Below are 18,875 nucleotides of genomic sequence, written 5' to 3'. Positions count from 1 at the left end.
AGGAGGAGGAGGAGGAGGAGGAGGAGGAGGAGGAGGAGGAGAAGAAGAAGAAGAAGAAGAAGAAGAAGAAGAAGAAGAAGAAGAAGAAGAAGATGATGATGATGATGATGATGATGATGATTTAAGTCTAGGCATGGTAGCATAAGCTTCTGATCTCAATCCCAGCAAAGACAAGAAGGTTGTTGCAGGTTCAAGGCAGCCTGGTCTACATAATGAATTTCAGGCAAAGCTACCTATGGAGAACCTGTGTCTAAAAGCAAAAAACTAAAAAAAAAGAAAATTCCCTGAAAATGTAAACACCACCTTAATGTTTCTGAGATTCCCCCAGAGCAGTAGCTGTGCCCTTAGGACATACTCAAGCCTTCATTGTCATCATCTCAAATCCCACAAGAACCCTCCAGAGCTCGTAGATCCACTGTGGTCCTTAGGAACCGTCAAACCTGGGTTTTCCCAGACCGTCAGCCCCGGCATCTCTCTCCGCTGACTTCCCTGTCACCTACTGTTGTATACTCATTCTTTTGTCTTCTCTTGCACTCTTTTTTGTTTGTTTGTTTCAAGACAGGATTTTGCCATGTAACAATTCTGGCTGTCCTGGAACTCATTCATAGACCAGGCTGGCCTTGAACTCACAGAAATCCACCTGCCTCTGCCTCCCAAGTGCTGGGATTAAAGGTGTGTGCCACCACTACCCAGCTTCTCTCTCACTTCTTAAGAGGCTATTGTTCATATTTGGTTAGAATCCCCGATGCCCCATCTCCTAAAGGTCTCCAGATGCCACCTTCCTGGAGCTCGAACATCAGTATATGAATTTGGTGGAACATAAATTTCAGTACCCAGCAACCAGTGCAAGCTGGTGTCCTCCCCTGCCCTAAGTCTTGGTGAAGTCTCACAATTTCCAAACCATTTCCCCCTCATCAGGAAGCCATGCACGAGTCCCAAGAGATGCTCTTCAGAATTCCAGGCCTGGGGAACTTCTAGACGGAATCCCCTTTCCTACAGAGCCTGATTCCATCCTGTTCCCAGTGACAGCAGGCAGGGAGGTGAAGTTTCGGTCCAGCTCTGCCTCTGGAGCAAAACCATCCTTCCACCTAGGCTTGCCATCCACCCTGCAGAGCCCCGTGCTTCCAAAGCTGGTCACCCATCTGCAGAGGCATCAAGAACCCAGTAAGAATTCAAGGCCTAAAATGGGGGTGTGACTCAGTTGGTAAAGTACTTGCCTAGCATGGCCAAGGTTCGGCATTCAGTCCCCAGCATGGCATAAACCGGGCATGATAACACAGGCTCATACTTCAGCTTGTGGACGTAGATGTGTGAGAATCAAAAGTTTAAGATTATCCTCACTTATATAGCAAACAAGAGACCCTATCTCAATAAATAAATAGATAAGTAAATGAATGAATGAGTGAGTGAGCGAGTGAATGAATGAATTGGAGCCTAAGCCAAGTGTGGTGCTACATTCCTAAAAATGCCAGCACTGAAGAGACTGAGGTAGGCAGATGATGGCATTGGGACCAGCCTGAGTGGCATGAAAGTATCCTATCTAACAAGAAAAGAATCCTGGTCCTGAGGCTGAAGGCTGAGTGGCAGAGTACTTGCCTAGCATAGCAGACAGAGACAATGGAGATAGAGACAGGGAGAGAGACAGAGAGATTTGGGGTTCCTGGTCTCCAACTCAGCAGGTGCAAGGTTGGCCCAGGACTCTGTGCCCTTCACAGTCTCCTGCCACCAGCAGGTCACCGCATTACAGCTAGGCTGCCTGGATCCCCAGACCACACGACCTGGGAGCCCTACCCCTCTGGGACTCTTTTGCTAAGGCCCGTGTCCCATGTAGCCGAGACTCTCCCTGACCTTCTGTCCTTTCTCCCTACAGTGCAGCCCCCGCAGGGGCCAAAACCTTCAGCCTGAAGCACTCAGAAGGTGTGAAGGTGGAGGTGGTGCGCGATGGGGAGGCCGAGGAGGTGGTCACCAACGGCAAGCAGCACTGGGCCCTCTCGCCCACCACCACATTGCGGCTCAGCATGGCCCAGGCCAGCACAGAGGCCAGCAGCGACAAGGTACCATGGCCAGGAAGTCAATATCCAGGACTGAGGGAGCCCAGGGCCATGCTGGAGTCCTGGGGGGCGGAGCATACTAGCCTGAGTCATAGAAACAGTGGGAGCCATAGAGTCCTTCTTAGTCCCTAGCAGCTATGTCAGCAGAGTGAAAAAAAAAAAAAAAAAAAAAGGAAGGAAGACCCAGACAGCTAAAGGAAGCATAAGCCAAGGCAGAGAGATTTCTGCCAGCTTGAATCTAGCCTCAGCTACTTAGGCCAGGCTAGCCCGAGCTACATGGTGAGAGAGTTTCAAAATGCACATATGCAAAAGAGAAGCCAGGACTTGGGGTTCACATTTGTAATCTCAGCTCTTCAGAGTCAGCAGCATCACTGTGTTGAAGTTAGCCTGAGACACATAGCAAGTCCTGGTTTTTTGTTTTGTTTTGGGTTTTGAGAGGGGGTTAATGATAACAAAAATAATAGCTCCTCAGAGTCGTATCGTGATTGGAGATTGTAGCCATAGCAACCCAGACCTGTCTGTAAAGTGAAGTGTGGAGCAATCAGGGCAAAGTGCTTGGCCCAGGTGATGTAGCCAAAGCTGGACGGTCTCCACACTGGGCTCTCTCATGAACATTGCTCTAGCCTGTTGCTGTTGGCATCAGGCACCATCCAAAGGAACAATGGAGCCCGTGGGGCTTAGCTGGAGCTGGGCACACAACCATAGTGGGTTCAGGAAACAGGGAGGGGGAGGTGCCAGAGCACAGGTCAGGTGGGGAGAGGAACCCCTTGTCCTGTTAAATTAACTGTGAGAGGTACCTCAGCAGCCCAGGGGTGCTTCCTGGAGGACAGGGCCCTGCATTTAGAGAAAACTGGGAGGCAGGGTGTTATTTCTGGTTTTTGTTTGTTTGTTTCATTTTGTTTTTCGCTGTAACCTATGAGCTTCTGCCCTTGTCTCTTGTCCCCACCAAGGTCACAGTCAGCTACTATGAGGAAGAGGGCAGCGCCCCCATTGACCAAGCTGGGCTCTTCCTCACAGCCATTGGTGAGTTGGTGTTGGGGTGTGGGTGCCTTCACCTTGGAGGGCCTGGGAAAATTCGCAGAGTGGGTTTCAGTGTGGGAGGCCAGCTCCTGGGGCCACTTCCAAGTAATGCCGGGATTTGAGCGGTGCATGGGCGCTCTGGGACTTTCAGAGGAGACAGAATCCTGTAGAGGGGTGATGCCCTGGAATCCCCTTCACAGACTCTGTGAGCTACAGAGAGAAAGAGAAAAGTTTATCCCGCCCCCCCACACACACACACCCTCCAGCCTGGAGACTCCAGGAGCTCCCATTGCCCCTGACAGTCTTAACTACCACCACGGATGTAGTCTGGGCTTCTTATCCAGTTCATGCTCTTCATTCGGTCCACAAAGGATGGTGCGGGATGGCCCAGAGAGGTTAGGAAACTCATTCACAGCCACACAGTGGCAGGTGGAAGCCCAGACTGGAAGTAATTCCCTGGCTGCTTCCCCTGCAGGACCCTGCCCTGGGTGTCAGGGACATGGCAGGCTGAGCAGAGCAGAGGGAGGTGACCTTCTGAACACTCAGTCCCTGCTGCAGAGGCGATCTCCTTCTGCTTTATGTTGCTGGTGTTTTCATGCAAGAAGGAACCCAGACGCCCATTCTGTCCAGGGAACTGTGGTTGAACATGACAGGGTGGGAGCCACCATCCTAATGGTGTCCCCACTCACTACACACCAAGCTGTGGCTAGGTCTACGCTCGGGGCTTTGATGAGAAGGAGCTAGAAGAGGAAGAGGAGGAGGGTAAACATGGGACACTCGTTGAGTAGCCACAGTATGCCAGGCTCCAAACCTGGATGCCTGCCCACCATGACTTCAATCTGTCCTTTCAGCTGTTACAAGGAGAGGCCCCAATACTGTACCCATTAAGCAGATGGGGAAAACTGAGGCTCAGAAAAGGCAAAACAAGGTTGCCTGGGTTACACCTAGAAATGTTTATTAGGGCACCAAGTCACATCAGTTATCTCATTCTCTGAGGGTCATGAAACCAGACAGAAAGGGAGGCTAGGTGGTGGTGGCGCACACCTTTAATCCCAGCACTAGGGAAGCAGACGCAGGCAGATCTCTGTGAGTTTGAGGACAGCCTGGGACAGAGAGAGGTCCAGGACAGCCAGGGCTGTAATGCAGAGAAACCCCACAGAATCAGTTCTGACTGTACCTCACCTCCCACTGTCCCAAGCCCACACTGAACCCCAAGAGCCTCAGGACAGGCAGGAATAAGCTGTGGCTTTACCTCCTCTGTCCACCTCATAGTGATCTTGCACCAACTCCATCACCCTCGGGCTCAGTTTCTCCATCTGCAAAAGGGGCCTTTTCTAGCACGGTGCCTCCAGGGAGTCAGGGGAGTGGTGTGTGCTGAGCAGAGGCTCCCTCCCCCTTTTTCTTACTCTCTGCCTGGAAGGATTTCATCCTGCACCATAGGAACAAACCTAAGGAGCCCCTGGCCAAATCAGACTCTAGATCTGTCTGACCCTGCTGTGTGGCCCTCACAAGTAGATCACCCTCTCTGGGCTCCACTTTTCCCTAGCTATAGAATGAGGATTTGAGTTGATATCTAAGAACCTTTAAGACTGCAGTTAGGACCTTTCAGAGGATAATGAAGAATGGGGGGTGGAAAAGTGGGAGGGGAGAGTCATCTCTCCTGCTGAGGTCCTAGCCCAGGGGCCTCAGGACCTTGGGTATATTCTCCATGTACCCTGAGCTCCCCCACAAGCCCTGCTCTGGAGCCCTCAGCATCCATGGCAGGTTCTCATTCCTCTGCCTGCCCCTAAAGCCCTTCCTCGCACTGTATCCCAAGCTCCTGGAACAAGTCAGAAGGCCAGGCCAACACAGCCACAGTCCACAGAGCTGGCAGCCAGCCAAAATGCAGCCACAGCCTCGGTGTCTCGGTTCCCAGGGCAAAGGCTTCAAACTCAATCCTAGTGACATTTCCCATGAAGCTGCCCCACACCCCAGCACTGGCACCGGGGCGCCACCTGACACCTTGGGGCTATTCTGGGTAGCTGAGGCAGGACCCAGAGCCTCTGGGAAATGTCTGGAGTTCAGAGGCTGTGAAACAGGTGTGTTCCCCTCCCCCTGGGGAGGGCAAAGCTCGGAAGGGCTACTCCAGCCTCTCCTTTTTGGCCTGTGCACAACACCCCATCAGAGCCAGGGAGCAGGTCCAGGGGAGGCTGGAGGGCAGCGGAGAAGTCAGTGGACTGTGGGGTCAGTGAGGTCCTGAGAGAACTGAGAAGTCCTGTGGAAGATGGAGAGGAGGTGGCCAAGAGTGAAAAAGCACAAATTTCATAATGGGAAGGTGGCAGAGCCTTCAGAGAGTAATAAATCAGGAGACAGGCTGGGTGTGGTGGCGCACGCCTTTAATCCCGGCACTCAGGAGGCAGAGGCAGGTGGATCTCTGTGATTCTGAGGGCAGCCTGGTCTACAGAGTGAGTTCCAGGACAGCCAGGGCTAAATAGTGAGACCCTGTCTGGGGGGGGGGAAGGAGGGAGGAAGGGAAAGAAAGGGAAGGGGAGAGGGGGGGAAAGGGAGAGGGAGAGAGAGAGATCAGGAGGCAAAAAGAAGCCTGGTGTGACCTTAGGGAGGTTAGGAGAGTGTAGGGAGGGGATTGCTGCTGCCCTAAAGGATTCATGGCTGTTTGATTTATCTCTTTGTGCCAAGTTAAGCACCACTCTGATAAAGATCTTAATGCTGGGGACAGAGTTGCAGGGGAGGTGTGCTCTCTGCCAGGGAGGTGTGTGCAGCACCTGCCCAGCGCTTGTGAGCCTAGGGCTCAGCTCAAGGGGCTGGAAAGGTGGCTCAGCAGGCAAGGGCACTTACCACCAAGCGATAACCTAACTTTGGTCCCTGGGACCCACCTGTTAGGAGAGGCTCCAAACTCCTGAAAGTTGTCCTCTGGCTTCCGTGTGTATGTGTGTGTGTGTGTGTGTGTGTGTGTGTGTGTGTGTGTTGATTTAAAATGATTCAGACAGGCTTAATGGGACACATCTGTAATCCCAGTACTTAGAAGTACTGAGGCAGGAGGATGGAAGGTTTGGGCAACATAGCCAGACCCTATCAGAAAGGGAAATACGGGCTGGGAAGATGGCTCAGCAGTTTAGAACACTGGCTCTTCTTTCAGAGGCTCCTGCTTTGATTCCCAGCACCCACATGATGGCCCACAACCATCTGTAGGTCCAGATCCAGGAGATCCAGGAGATTCAGTGACTTCTGGCCTTCCCAGGCACCAGGCACAGACATACATTTAGGCAGAACAACTGTACACATAACTTTAAACTTAGAAAAAAAAAAAGGAGGTGGGCGTGGTGGTGCACACCTCCAATTGCTGCTCTAGGAAACCAGAGAAATAGGCAAGGGGGTCTGAGCTTGAGTCCAGTCTGATTGTACATAGTGAGTTTCAGGCCAGCCAGAGCACAAAAACAAGTAAAAAGAACGAAGGAGGGAGGGAGGGCGAGAGAGAGGGAGAGCCTTCCTTCAGTATGGCCTGAAGTGCGTCATCATCTCCCATGATGCCCTGCATGGGAGACACAGGAGACCCACCATAAGGAACTTCAATGTTCCCTTGTGGCCTAGAAATGAAGTCACGGGGCTCCACTGTGAGGATGTGGCAAGTGACCTTCAGGGGAGCCCAGGTTGGGACTTTAAAGATGAGACTGGCTTTTGGACACTGTCCAGGTCTGATGGGAGCCTGGGCCAACCAGGGGTCAACTGTCTGGAGTCAGAGGGTCACCCCGCACTCTAAGAACGTGGGTATGTGCTGTGTCACCTCCCTGCTGGGTGGCCTCAGACTCCTGGTTTGCGTGGCAATGTGGGTCTCCTTCCTGGAGTTCTCAGAGGGAGAATAGCCCTGGAGAGCATCGACAGTTGGCAGAGCTGTTCATGGAATGGGGCGTGGCAGGCTGAAAAGTTGGTGAAGTTGGGAGCCAAAGTCAACATTGTCCCTGCACCTCGGCCTCTCATGGCCTCTCACTGCGGTTAGAGGGCCTCCCTCTGCTCCGGGATCATCTGCCAGCTCCAGCCTCACTCAAGAGCCACGTTGCTGACTGCTGAGTGGCTCTTCAAAGCCTGAGTTTGTTCCTTTCTGAAATGGTGTGATTGTATTTCTGTCCGGGGCCACAGGCTCCTAGCGATGTCTACTTTGTATCGCTCGCTCAGGGCCTAGTTACAGCAGGTACTCCGGCGGGGCGTCTTGCATAGCCATCTTTAGTGGGAGGCCTTGTAGCGCAGGGCTTACAGAAGGTCCAGGAGGATGGGACACCAGAAAGTGCCTCTTTCCACTTCCTCATGGTCTTCCCATTTCCTTCCACACCCACAAAAGCCATAGTTGGACCAGTGGGACTAGAACTGTGGACCAAAGAGGCCCTGAATGTGACTCTGGACCTTGTTGGGCTGATGCAACCAGGGGTGGGTACCATCAGCATCCTCCCTGTGTCAGGACCCTCCTTCCACCCAAAGAAGGTGTGCCCGCCAAAGTACTGACTGTGTGCATTCCTTCCCACATGGCTTCCGCCATAGTTGAAGTCATAGTTACCATGACACATGCTCACTGGGGCAGCTCAAGGCCTGGAAGCATCACATCTCATGCTGGGAGTCCTTCCATACCTCCTCAGCAACACCTCACCCTCCTCCCTCCATCCTCTAACTCGGGGCGGTTTTAGCTCCCCAGCCTGTCAGACCACAGCTGGAGGCATGGGAAATGTTACTGGCATCCTGCAGGTGGTCGCCAGGATGCCACTAAACACCCACACCCAGAACAGTCCCACACATGGATTCGTATGGCTCAGAAAGTGCCAGCTGTTTCCGTTGGCACAATTGCTAAACCAGAACCCCATGCTGGAGGTGAGGGGATAGGAGCTGAGAGAAACTGTGGAACCTGCCCAGAGTCACACAGCTCTTAACTGGAAAACCAGAGTTCCGACCTGTAGGTGGAGTTTTCCTGTCCTGACCACCTGCTCTCAAATAACTGACACAGAAGCTAATATTATTTAGAAGTGCTTGGCCGGTAGCTTAGCCTTGTTACTAGCTAGCTCTTACGCTTAAATTAACCCTCAATTCTTATCTATGCTTCTCCACATGGCTCATTACCTCATTCTCAATACATCCTGCTTCCTCAGCAGCTGGCTGGCGTCTCCCCGACTCCACCCTTCTTCATCCCCATGTCCTCAGTTTGATTGTCCCACCTAACTTTATCCTGCCTTGCTATAGGCCAATCTGCTTTTTTATTAACCAATGAGAGTAATACATATTCATAGAGTACAGAAGGATTGTTCCACAGCACCAGCCTAAGACCATCTCATGTTGAACCTCCTCTTTGCCCCACAGGCTCCACAGAGCCTTCCCATTCCCAAGAGAGCTTCTGGAATGCCGAAGTTCCCCCAAGAGAAAGAGTCCACGGGGACCCTGCCCTGGTTGGCCTATCTGAAGCTGGCATCACAGGCTCCCTTAGGTGGATGGGGGCTAAAGACATGACTTCTTCTCAACAACAAAAATAAAATGAGGGGAGAGGGAAAAGAGAGAAAGCCAGAGATAGAAACATAGACAGACAGACAGACAGACAGACAGCCATGTGTATGTACAGATGCTCCTGAGAAAGGCCTGAAGAAGGAATTCGAAACACCGTGACCCCCGTGACTCTATTAATACCACTTGTGACCTTGGGCAGGTGACTTCAGTCTCTCACACATGTACAGTGAGGATTAGCCTACCACCCAACCAGGGTTTGCAGGGACACCCCCCCCCTTCCAAAGCTTTATGTGTCTGCTGAGGTTCCCTGGAGGTGGTAGCACGTAAGCGGGAGATGATGACCTCGGCAAGGCCCTCTCCCAGCAGCCAAGTGAACGGTGGGTGGTGAGGGGACTGCCCCATTTCCCACTGGGCTCCTCCAACCTCACACTCGTCTGTCTTGCCTGCAGAGATCTCGCTGGACGTGGATGCAGACCGGGACGGTGAGGTGGAGAAGAACAACCCTAAGAAGGTTACTGGCCTGCAGGGGGGCAGCTGTCCGGACCCTGGCATGGGAGGACCTGAAGGGCATTGCAGGGACTGCACGGTGCATTCCGGCAGAGCTGTGTACCTGAGCGGTCAGCTACCAGCTCACGAGGCGGGAGGCTGAGGGTCAAAACTGGATGCAGATGCTGCACAACGGGGAGGGACCCCAGCAAGCCGGGCTCACTGTAGGATCAGCTTCCCCGGCACGGGTCACAAGAGCAGTCTGAAGAATCAATGCATCTGAGGCAGAGGCTGCCCAGGGGAGGCATTTGTTCCTCGTAGGCCTCTTCTCTTAAAATTAGAGGGGCAGGGAGTTGTGGAAGCACACACCCCTAATCCCAGCACTGAGGAGGCAGAGGCAGGCCTGGTCTATATAGAGAGCTCTAGGCCAGCCAAGGCTGTTTAGTGAGACCCTGTATGAATAAAGTTAAAGGAGGGTCAGGTGCACTGAGTCTAGGAAGAGTGGTGTAGTTGACTGGGGAAGAGGGACCAGCATGGCAAAGGTCTGGGAACTCCTAGAGTGCAGAGGACGTTCGTGTGGCTGGGGCAAAGTGGATGAAGAGACCAGACGCAAAGGCCATGCGTCTCACCAGCCTCTGGAAGACCAGAGAATCCAGGCTTTATCTGAGTTGACAGCAAGGGCTTCAAACAGGGAAGTGGTGTGATCCAGTTGGAGTCTGCTCTGGGCCCTGTGGCTGCAGGACAGAAAGCAAGGCAAGGTGGCGGCCCCCTTGGGAGTACTCAGAGCGTGTCTGGAATCAGTCACCTCAAGCCTGTCCTAGAAGGCCAGTTCTTGCCACCATCTCTGCCAGGCATGGTCACCTCACACCAGAGCTGAGGCCCACATGCCCTGTTCAGCCTTCCTGTCTCTCCACTCCTGAACTTGGGTGATCATATGGGTCCTTTCTCGGCCCTTCAAGCCTTCCAGGTCCCGGCTGCTGTCCCAGTGGGCAGGAACTACTCCTAACCATGTCTGTCCCTCAGGAAAGTGCCCTTGGGTTGAACCAGGGAAGGCACTGACCTGTGTCTCTGCTGCTGTAGGCATCCTGGACCTGGGGTCCCGAAGGCCAGGGGGCCATCCTGCTGGTGAACTGTGACCGAGACACACCCTGGCTGCCCATGGAGGACTGTAGTGATGAAAAGGTCTACAGCAAGGAAGGTGCCTGTGGGGCCACCCTGCGGGGTGACAGGAACATTGTGTCCTGTCCCGGGCAGGGCAGGGGGTGAGGCAGGAAATAATGATTCAAACGGTTAGCACTCAGATATGTAAATACAGTTCAGCTGCACCTTTATATGCATGGGTAGAGGAAACCCTGGAGGGGCCAGCAAGATGGCTCAGAAGGTAAAGGCACTTTGTTACCAAGCCAGATGACTTGAATTCAATTCTTGGAACCCACGAGATAAAGAGAGAGAATAGACTCCTGCAAGCTGTTCCCTGACCTACACACACACACACACACACACACACACACACACACACACCATGACAGACAGACAGACAGACACACAACACACATACACACACATACATGAGGCAGGCAGATCTCTGTAAGTGCAAGGCCAGCCTGGTCTACATAGTGAGTTCCAGGCCAGCCTAGTCTATGAGAAAACAAGACTAGAGAGAAGGAAATTCCCAAAGAGTTGACCAGTTCTCCCAGGCGGGAGATAAGCTTCTTTCCCTTAGTTTCTGGGTGGTTCCAAAGATGCATGTATCCTGGTGGGAAGGGTAAGAGCAGTGGCGAGACCAGCTCCCTCAGGCCCTCCTCCTAACCCCCTTTTTCTACCCACAGACCTCAAGGACATGTCTCAGATGATCCTGCGGACCAAAGGTCCCGACCGCCTGCCCGCCGGGTACGAGATAGTCCTGTATATTTCCATGTCGGACTCGGACAAAGTGGGCGTGTTCTACGTGGAGAGTGAGTGACCGTCATGTCCCCCACCCACCCAAAGCCCTTGTGGCCACTGCCTTCTCTCTGCACAGGTGCCCCGGGCTGTGGAGCCCACAGAGTGAGTTACAGGTACACATCTCTTCTCCCCCGAGGAGAGTCAATGGCCTGTGTCCACACACTTCTCTCCAGTGGCCAGGGGAGGAAGGGCATTTGAAGTCAGGGTCCTGCTGCCTTCATGATACCTGAGGCCAGAGATACACTTCCTCCAGGTATTGTCTGGCACCTCTGACTTTCAAAGGTCCTTGGAGATGGTGCCACGGCTGCCCTTCTTCCTCCTGGTGGTGACAGGGTGTCCTGAATGCCACTATGTTGCTTGTGCCATAGAACCACCCGGGAGCCAATACAGTAAACATAACTCTCCCCTCACCCCCTCTGCCCTGGAGGAGCCGCCCCGAGTGAGGAAGACATGTCACAAGAAAGGTCCCAGGGAGCTTTAGCACAGAGACTGAGCTGGCTACTTGGTCCTGAGAGGCCTCTCTTGGGAGTGACAGATGAAACTCTAAGGAAACAATGAGAAGGAGCTGGGGAGGAGCAGGGGAGGAGTTGGGGAGGGGCTAGAGAGGAACTGGGAAGGAGTTGGGGGAGCTGGGGAGGGGCTGGGGAGGGATAAGCTAAGGCACAGTGTACAGCTGGCTTGAAAGAGGGGACTGGGTCAGTGTTTTAGAGAAGCAGAAAGACTAGGCCTGGGAGGGGGCTATGCTTAGAGAGTCAGCCAACAAAGCTGGGAGGGTTTGCGTTTTATTCTTAGCACAGCGAAGAGTCACTCGGGGGTTTTGTTTTTGTTTGTTTGTTGAGACAGGGTTCCAAGGTCTCTAATTCCATCTGTAGGGAAGGGAGGGTGACCTTGACCATGTGAACCTTCTGCAGCCACTGCCCAAGTGCTGGGATTACAGCCACGCACCACCCTCATGCTCTAGAATGTGGTGCTGAGGATCAAACCAGAGCCTGGTACATGCTGGGCAGGCACTCTACACCTGAGCCACATCCCCAGCCCCAGAGGGTTTGGGGCAGAACTGTTAAGATCTTCTACCAACGCGAAGAGTCTCTCTGTGAAGCATCTTGCAGTTTGTCAGGTGTTATGGGACCTTCTGTCTGGAGCCTGAGCCTCGGGCCTCACCGTGGGACCCATTCTGGACAGATCCACTAGAAACAGGCAGTCACTATGCAGGACCCTAACCTCAAGGAGGGACTCAGCTGGGACACTAGTGCACAGGCCTATCATGCTCCTCTCTGGGCTCTGACAGATGGTTGAAGTCAGGCTGGCTCTGCTGCCCCAGGAGGCTGAGAGGCTGATGTTTGCAGGGTCCAGTTGAGAGTCGCCATGTGACAGAAGGGGACCAGGAGGACCTAGTTGGGGCTTTGACCCAGCCTGGGCATTGACTTGGGGCATTCTCTAGATGCTTCTTTGCTTTGCTAACTGGAGTGGACAGGCTTGGGTCCACTCCCGCCTCTCCACTTCACTGGGTCCTGAGCAGGCAAGAAAAAGCTCCCGCTCAGAGCCGATGGAGGGTGTCCCCCTAGATGTCTTAGCTGGGCAACCATCCCACAGGGAGGATGGCTCCTGGGTCTGCCTCCCTAATCAGTTTCCCTTAGACATGGACTCCAGGTGTCTTAGTTGCATGTCCTGCTTATTCTAATAAGGTACTCTGGCAAAAACAACTTCGAAGAAAAAGGGCTTACTCAATCTTACAGCTCCAAGTTCCTGTCCACCTTGGCAGCTTAGCTCCTTTTTCATTTCATTCAGTGCAGGGTCCAGTCCATGAGATGGTACCACCCACATTAACTCACCTCAGCTAACCAATTAAGGATAACTTTCACAGGCATACTCACAGGCCAACCTGATCTGGACAGTTCCTCATTGAGACTTCCCCTTCTCAAGTGAGTCTACATTGTATCAAACAGACAATGGTACAGGAGAATACTCTGAGTCACAAGGGCCTGGCAAAAGGGACAATTAATCTTACTCTTTGGTCCAATATTCTTTTCTTCCATATGAGCCTATGGGGAATTTTGTTGGAATCTGAGTGTGTACCTTGTAATGTGTCATGTTACTTCAGTGTCCTGACCTGTGTCCTAGGAGAGACAGTCCAGTTCCCCACAAGGTCAGGAGCCAGACTCTGGGACCACTGAGGGCCTCCTCTGTGGGGTGGCATGGACCGCAGAGGGGTCCCCACTGTCACACTGGCCCATGTACAACAGTACAACAGTTGTACTCTGTATAACAGTAGCTATTTCTTTGATTGGAATTATATGAACTGGTGATTTTTATGACAGAAATCTCCAGTGCTCCCTGGAGGACCTAGAAACCTGCTCCTCCAGTCTCAAGTCTCCCTAGAACCCCCAAAACTGGGGGACTCACCTTTTCCTCCAAGGACACAGTAAACAACGTGTCCCCATTTGCCCGGAACCTCCCTGATTTTCAGCATGGAAGGTCTGTTATGCCAAGACACCCTTCCATCACAGACAGGCCAAGACAGACAGTCACACTATCCGTCTCTTTGCAACTGGAAAGGTTGTGCCAAATCGGGCCATGTACTGGGCATCAGGAGAGGCCAGGGGTGACTGGCAGGTCCAGCACAAGGCTGGAGAGCCCCACTTAATAGATAGGCATCGTCGGTGCCTGCAGGGACAGGCAGCCATACCGAGGGTGGCAGGCTCTGCACCAAGCTGGGGTTCTTTGAAACAAGGGCTGTGTTGTTTCTGCGTGAGATTCAATACGCCTGGCGCTGGCACTAACTGCCAGAAAGCAGCCCCAAATAGAGACACATTGTGAATCACAAGGCATAGGCGTCAAGAGGAGGAGAAAGCCACCAGCTGCCAGCCACTGCGCAGAACGCATCCTCCCACCAGACCCACCTCCGTCTGCCACATCTCCTCTGTCTGCAAGTTAGCAATTGAGTGACCTGTTTGAGAGATCAATGGGATTCACAGAAAGTTTGTAACTTGCCAAGTCTGGAGGATGCCTGGCCTGAGGTCCCTCTGACTTGGGAAGACAAAAAGGTCACCTGTTCATGGTGCCATTCATAATCAGGGTCCAGGTGAGCACCCTGTCCTAAAGCAGATGCTGTCTCAAGCCTGCATTGTGGGGTACTTTGGACTTGACAGATTTTAGCGCTGTGGACTGGAAATGGTCCCAATTCATGTTCTAACCCGTGGGCAGCCGGTCATTAGCTGCTGTGCTATCATCGAAAGCGCTAAACTGAACCTGATTTGCCCTTCCAGCTTTGCAGGGCCTAAAGAAGCTGCTTGTGGAACTGTGTAGGGTCCTATCTACAGGCCTTTGCCGATGCAAGTATCTCTTTCCCTCCACATCCTCGCAGGCACCCTGCTGCCCCACACGAGCATCTCAAAGTCACTTCCCTCTTCTCAGAAGTCTCCCCTGCCTCCCTGCCCTTCCCCACCCTGAGTAATGGACAAGCTCTCCGCCATGACACCACATGCGCTCCCCACATCCGCTGTCTTATCACCACTGAGCATCTCTTAGACACAGAGCTGCCCCCATGGCCTTTGGCTCCTGAAGGTCTTTGCTCACGCTGGCCCAAGTAATTCAATTCATGAACTCTGAACCAGCCCTGAAATCCCCCATGGGCCTCTCCTGTGGGTACTGATGGAAGCCATTGCTTCATTCAACAAACGTTTATTAAACATGACTATGTGCCAGACAGGCAGATGGCCTGGCAGGGCCGTCTCTCACCCTGGCAGCATGTATTCTGTACAGGCTGCGATGAGGAATGGACCCTGGCTTGCTCTCTAGGAATCTACAAAGGACTCCCGGAAGGGTTGAGGACACCCGTCTTCCAGGCAGAGGGGAGGTCACTGTAAAGGGCTGGGCGGTTTCATGGGGCAGGAGCGCCTTCCTTCCCACCCAAGATCTACACAGCGGAGCTTCCACGATACAGAGGAAACCTTCTCGAACAAATGGCACACCCGTATCTTATCCATACAAAAAGAATAGGAACTTGGCGTTTGGAATTAGATGTGACTTTTTGGCCCTGCCCAGCCATTTCTGCTTTCTGGGTTCGTTTCCTCCTCTGTAAAATGGGACTGACACCTCCCTACTGCTATGCTAACCGTGCCCCCCCATCCGCCCTCATTCCCCAGGCAGCTCGTTTTCCAGACGAGGAAGCCGGAAGCCAGCTGGCACACAGTGTGCCCAGACTATGACAATGACCAGTTTGCACCCTCCCGTGCTGTTTCTCACTGTACATCTCTCTGTGTCTAAAGGACCAGTCACTCTCCCCCTTTCCCCCAGCTCCCTGACCTCCTGATGGGAGAGGGTCCTAACGTGGGTCCATTCCCTACAGACCCCTTCTTCGGCCAACGCTACATTCACATCCTGGGCCGGCAGAAGCTCTTCCACGTGGTAAAGTACACGGGTGGTTCTGCGGAGCTGCTGTTCTTCGTGGAAGGCCTCCGCTTCCCCGACGAGAGCTTCTCGGGCCTGGTTTCCATCCACGTCAGTCTGTTGGAGTATATGGCCGAGGTGAGAGCCACATGCCTCCCCTGTGTAACGATACCCCTGGCCCAGACCTGGTAACTACGATGGGGCAAAGTGTGCGTGCAGGATAGGTGCAAGGCCTCTGCAGTTCCTAGTTCCCGTGTGAAAAGTAAGGATTGTAGTAGCATCTATGCCCTGGGAATGAATTGGTCCAGGCAAAAATACTTGGTATATGGAACTGGAGAGATGGCTCGGCAATTAAGAGCACTTGCTGCTCTTCCAAAAGTGTGGATTTCATTCCCCAGCAACCACATGATTGGCACTGGGCTGCTCACACCTGCATGTAACTCTGGCTCTAGGGGAATCTGAAGCCCTCTTCTAGCCATCATGGGCATCACACACTCACACACACACATATACACACAGAGAGAAACATAGACCTGTACATGCACATAGAAACAATATTTGGCACCGTTCTCAGCACACAGTAAGTGCTCTCAGTAAATGCATTGTTGTCGGTCTCACCCACTGAGAGGGAAGCAGGGACCACAGGTACCCCGATGTGGCTCACTGGTGCTCCTCTTCTCTCCCACACCCAGGGCATCCCACTGACACCCATCTTCACAGACACTGTGACGTTCCGGATTGCACCGTGGATTATGACCCCCAACATCCTGCCTCCCGTCACAGTGTTTGTGTGCTGGTAAGGGGCAGGCATGGTCTGGCCTACAAGGCGGTGTGGCAGAGTGGCCAAGAGCTGGGATTCAGGGTCCGACTGACTTAAATCCAATTCTGCCTCTGCCGCGTAGCAGCTATTCAACCTGCAGCAGCTCATGTGGTCTCTCTGTGCCTCAGTTTCCCTGAAATGCACAAACCACAGGCTTGCTGTGAGGGCTGAGATGATGCCCCTGCATCTATACACTTATCCCGGCTCCGGCTGTATGTCACAAAGGCCGTGTTTCCCCCTTCTCTTCCCACTCAGAGCCCTTACTGTGTGTGGCTAGGTTCCTGGCTCATCTTGCTTGCTCATTCAGCAGTTTTTACTGAGTGTCTACTCTGTGCTTGGTTGGCACATCAAGATGAGCAGGAAGGGCAAGAGGGATCCCCACATGTATATGGCTGACAGCTCCAGAGGGGCCCTCTGCCCACCCTGCCTTTCATGCCAGGATTTCCCATACCCCAGGGACAGCACTTTCTAAAATCTGGGGAGCAGAGAGCATGTCGGGGTCCTAGGTCCCTTCCTTGTCTTATCTATCCATGTGACCTTGACAAAAACTGTGTAAGCGGGTGGGCTTATGTGGCCCACGGCCCCAGTGGCCTTTCCAAAATAGCTATGGGCACAGGCAGGGCTTCATCACCACAATTCAGTCCAGAGTGACAGCAGCTGCGACCACCCAAGATGGCTTGTGTGTCCCCCCACCCAACTCTTCCTTTTGGCCTCTGCCTATACTCCTCAGCATGAAGGACAATTACCTGTTCCTGAAAGAGGTGAAGAACCTGGTGGAGAAAACCAACTGCGAACTGAAAGTTTGTTTTCAGTATATGAACCGCGGAGACCGCTGGATCCAGGTGAGAGGGGCCTGGCTGGGCCCAGGGGAAGGACGCAGCAAGGGCTCTGACTCAAAGAGGCTTGCTGTGAACACCCTAATACCCAGCTACGTGTGTGTGTGTGTGTGTGTGTGTGTGTGTGTGTGTGGATTCCGCTGTTTGCTCATGTGCATAGAGACTTGAGAGAACAAGTGTGGCTTCTAGTGGCGGCCTAGACTAAAATAATCTGTATCCATCCTTGGGGGCTGGTGATGACCTCACTACGAGATCACTGTGTGCCTTTTGCCATGGGCAGAGGCAATCTGTAGAAAGATGCCCTACTGTCATTTGCTTCTTACCAGGAGAGTTGGGGCCAGAGGCAGACTGTGGATGAGACACGCTTCCCAAGCCTAGCTCTTTTGTGTTCGTTTTGTGTTAGATCTTCTTATTGTGTTGATTTGTTGGGGTGGTGCACACACCACAGCCCACATACAGAGAAGGTCAGGGGGCAGCTTGGAGCAGTCTGTTCTCTCCTTCTATCTTGTGAGTCCCGGGAATCAAACTCCGGTCGTCAGGTTTGCCAGGAAGTTCCTTTACCTGCTGAGCCATCTCCCTGGCTCTGCTTTTGTTTGGATTTTTGAGTCAGGTTCTCACTTCGTAGCCCAGGCTGGCCTTACACTCTCAAGCTCCTGGCCTGTGCCTTCTGAGTGCTGGTTACAGGTGCACACGGCCACGCCTGGTTTGCTTGTGTTTTTTATGTTTGTTTGTTCTGCATCAAGGTCTCCCATTTCCCAGGCTGGCCTTGAACTCACTGTGTCACAGAGAATGACCTTGAAATTCTTATCCTCCTCCTCCTCCTCCTCCTCCTCCTCCTCCTCCTCCTCCTCCTCCTCCAGTCACCTCCCAGGTGCTACGATTACGTGATTACATAAGCATGTGGCACCCGTGCTCAGTGTAAGTAGCCCTGGGGCTCCAACCTAGGACTTGATGATGTACGTTAGCCAAGCACTCTAGCACCTGGGTTATAGTCCCAGCCCCTTGTGCGTAAGTTTTTTAAACCGGGGTCTCAATATGTAGCCCAGGCTGACCTCATATTCTCCAGACTCCCCTTTCTGCCCCCATATCCAGCTGGGATTACCGCCCCATCCATCCTGCTCCAGACACCCCTGGGTACCACTACAGCTGAAAGCCCTCCTTGTTCTCCTCCACAGGATGAAATTGAGTTTGGCTACATTGAGGCACCCCACAAAGGCTTCCCGGTGGTGCTAGACTCCCCTCGAGATGGAAACCTGAAGGACTTCCCAATTAAACAGCTCCTGGTAAGATGCTGGGGGCCACCTGGGGGGTGACAGTGAGGACTCTTAGAGGACAACACAGTCAAGAAATAAGGGGCACCCAAAAATAACTATAGTTTTCCATGCAGAGCCTCTGTTTTCTCATCTGCAAGATGGGTCTGTCCAATGCAGTCTCTAAACTGGGAGAGTTGCCTTGTGGGAAATGAGAACCGTGGGAGACAGAGCAAGACCCAGGCCCAGAGGCCTTGTCCCCTGCTGTTGCCCCAACCTTCCAACTTGTAGTTATGGGGGTCTCAAGGAGGCAAAACAGAAGCCTACAGATGTCAACACTCACCAGGACTTTGTGGATGTGAATCTCAGCGACTCCTCCCCATCCTGGAAGCCATTGTCACCCCTACTTTGTGGCTTCGAGCCATGTGGAAGACTGAAATTTGCCTCTCTGCATCTTTGCCCTTCACACTGAGCCAGAAGCCCGTGTGGGGCGCCTTACAGAGATACCAGCAGATCTGGCCTTCCCACGGTCACATGAAGGACAGATCCTACTATAGATGTCAGGTCATTCAGAGGTGACCCTGCCCAAGTCCCCTCTGTG

At 53.0% G+C, this 18,875-nt stretch overlaps 1 protein-coding gene across 2 annotated transcripts in view; it reads left to right on the top strand.

The window, feature by feature from the left end:
- The window catches only part of Padi2 (peptidyl arginine deiminase 2), a 39,616-nt gene that overhangs the window by 8,841 nt on the left and 11,900 nt on the right, over positions 1–18,875 (top strand). Inside the window, exons 1-10 of one of the 2 annotated variants that reach the window (XM_050154254.1) lie at positions 963–1,164; positions 1,871–2,054; positions 3,002–3,074; positions 8,999–9,060; positions 10,116–10,233; positions 10,865–10,990; positions 15,328–15,506; positions 16,061–16,164; positions 16,919–17,030; positions 18,200–18,307. In XM_050154254.1, coding sequence (XP_050010211.1) covers positions 2,019–2,054; positions 3,002–3,074; positions 8,999–9,060; positions 10,116–10,233; positions 10,865–10,990; positions 15,328–15,506; positions 16,061–16,164; positions 16,919–17,030; positions 18,200–18,307 — 918 coding nt within the window. In that variant the 5' untranslated portion in view covers positions 963–1,164; positions 1,871–2,018. Of the gene's footprint in view, positions 1–962; positions 1,165–1,870; positions 2,055–3,001; positions 3,075–8,998; positions 9,061–10,115; positions 10,234–10,864; positions 10,991–15,327; positions 15,507–16,060; positions 16,165–16,918; positions 17,031–18,199; positions 18,308–18,875 lie in introns of those variants that run through there. The other variant, XM_050154245.1, reaches the window with a different exon arrangement.

This window comes from Alexandromys fortis, unplaced genomic scaffold (assembly GCF_014885135.2).
Source record: "Alexandromys fortis isolate MF-2015 unplaced genomic scaffold, M_Fortis_MF-2015_v1.1 scaffold_26, whole genome shotgun sequence".
NCBI lineage: Eukaryota > Metazoa > Chordata > Mammalia > Rodentia > Cricetidae > Alexandromys > Alexandromys fortis.
Note: the sequence above shows the minus strand (reverse complement) of the source record. Positions and strands in the feature narration are given on the sequence as shown.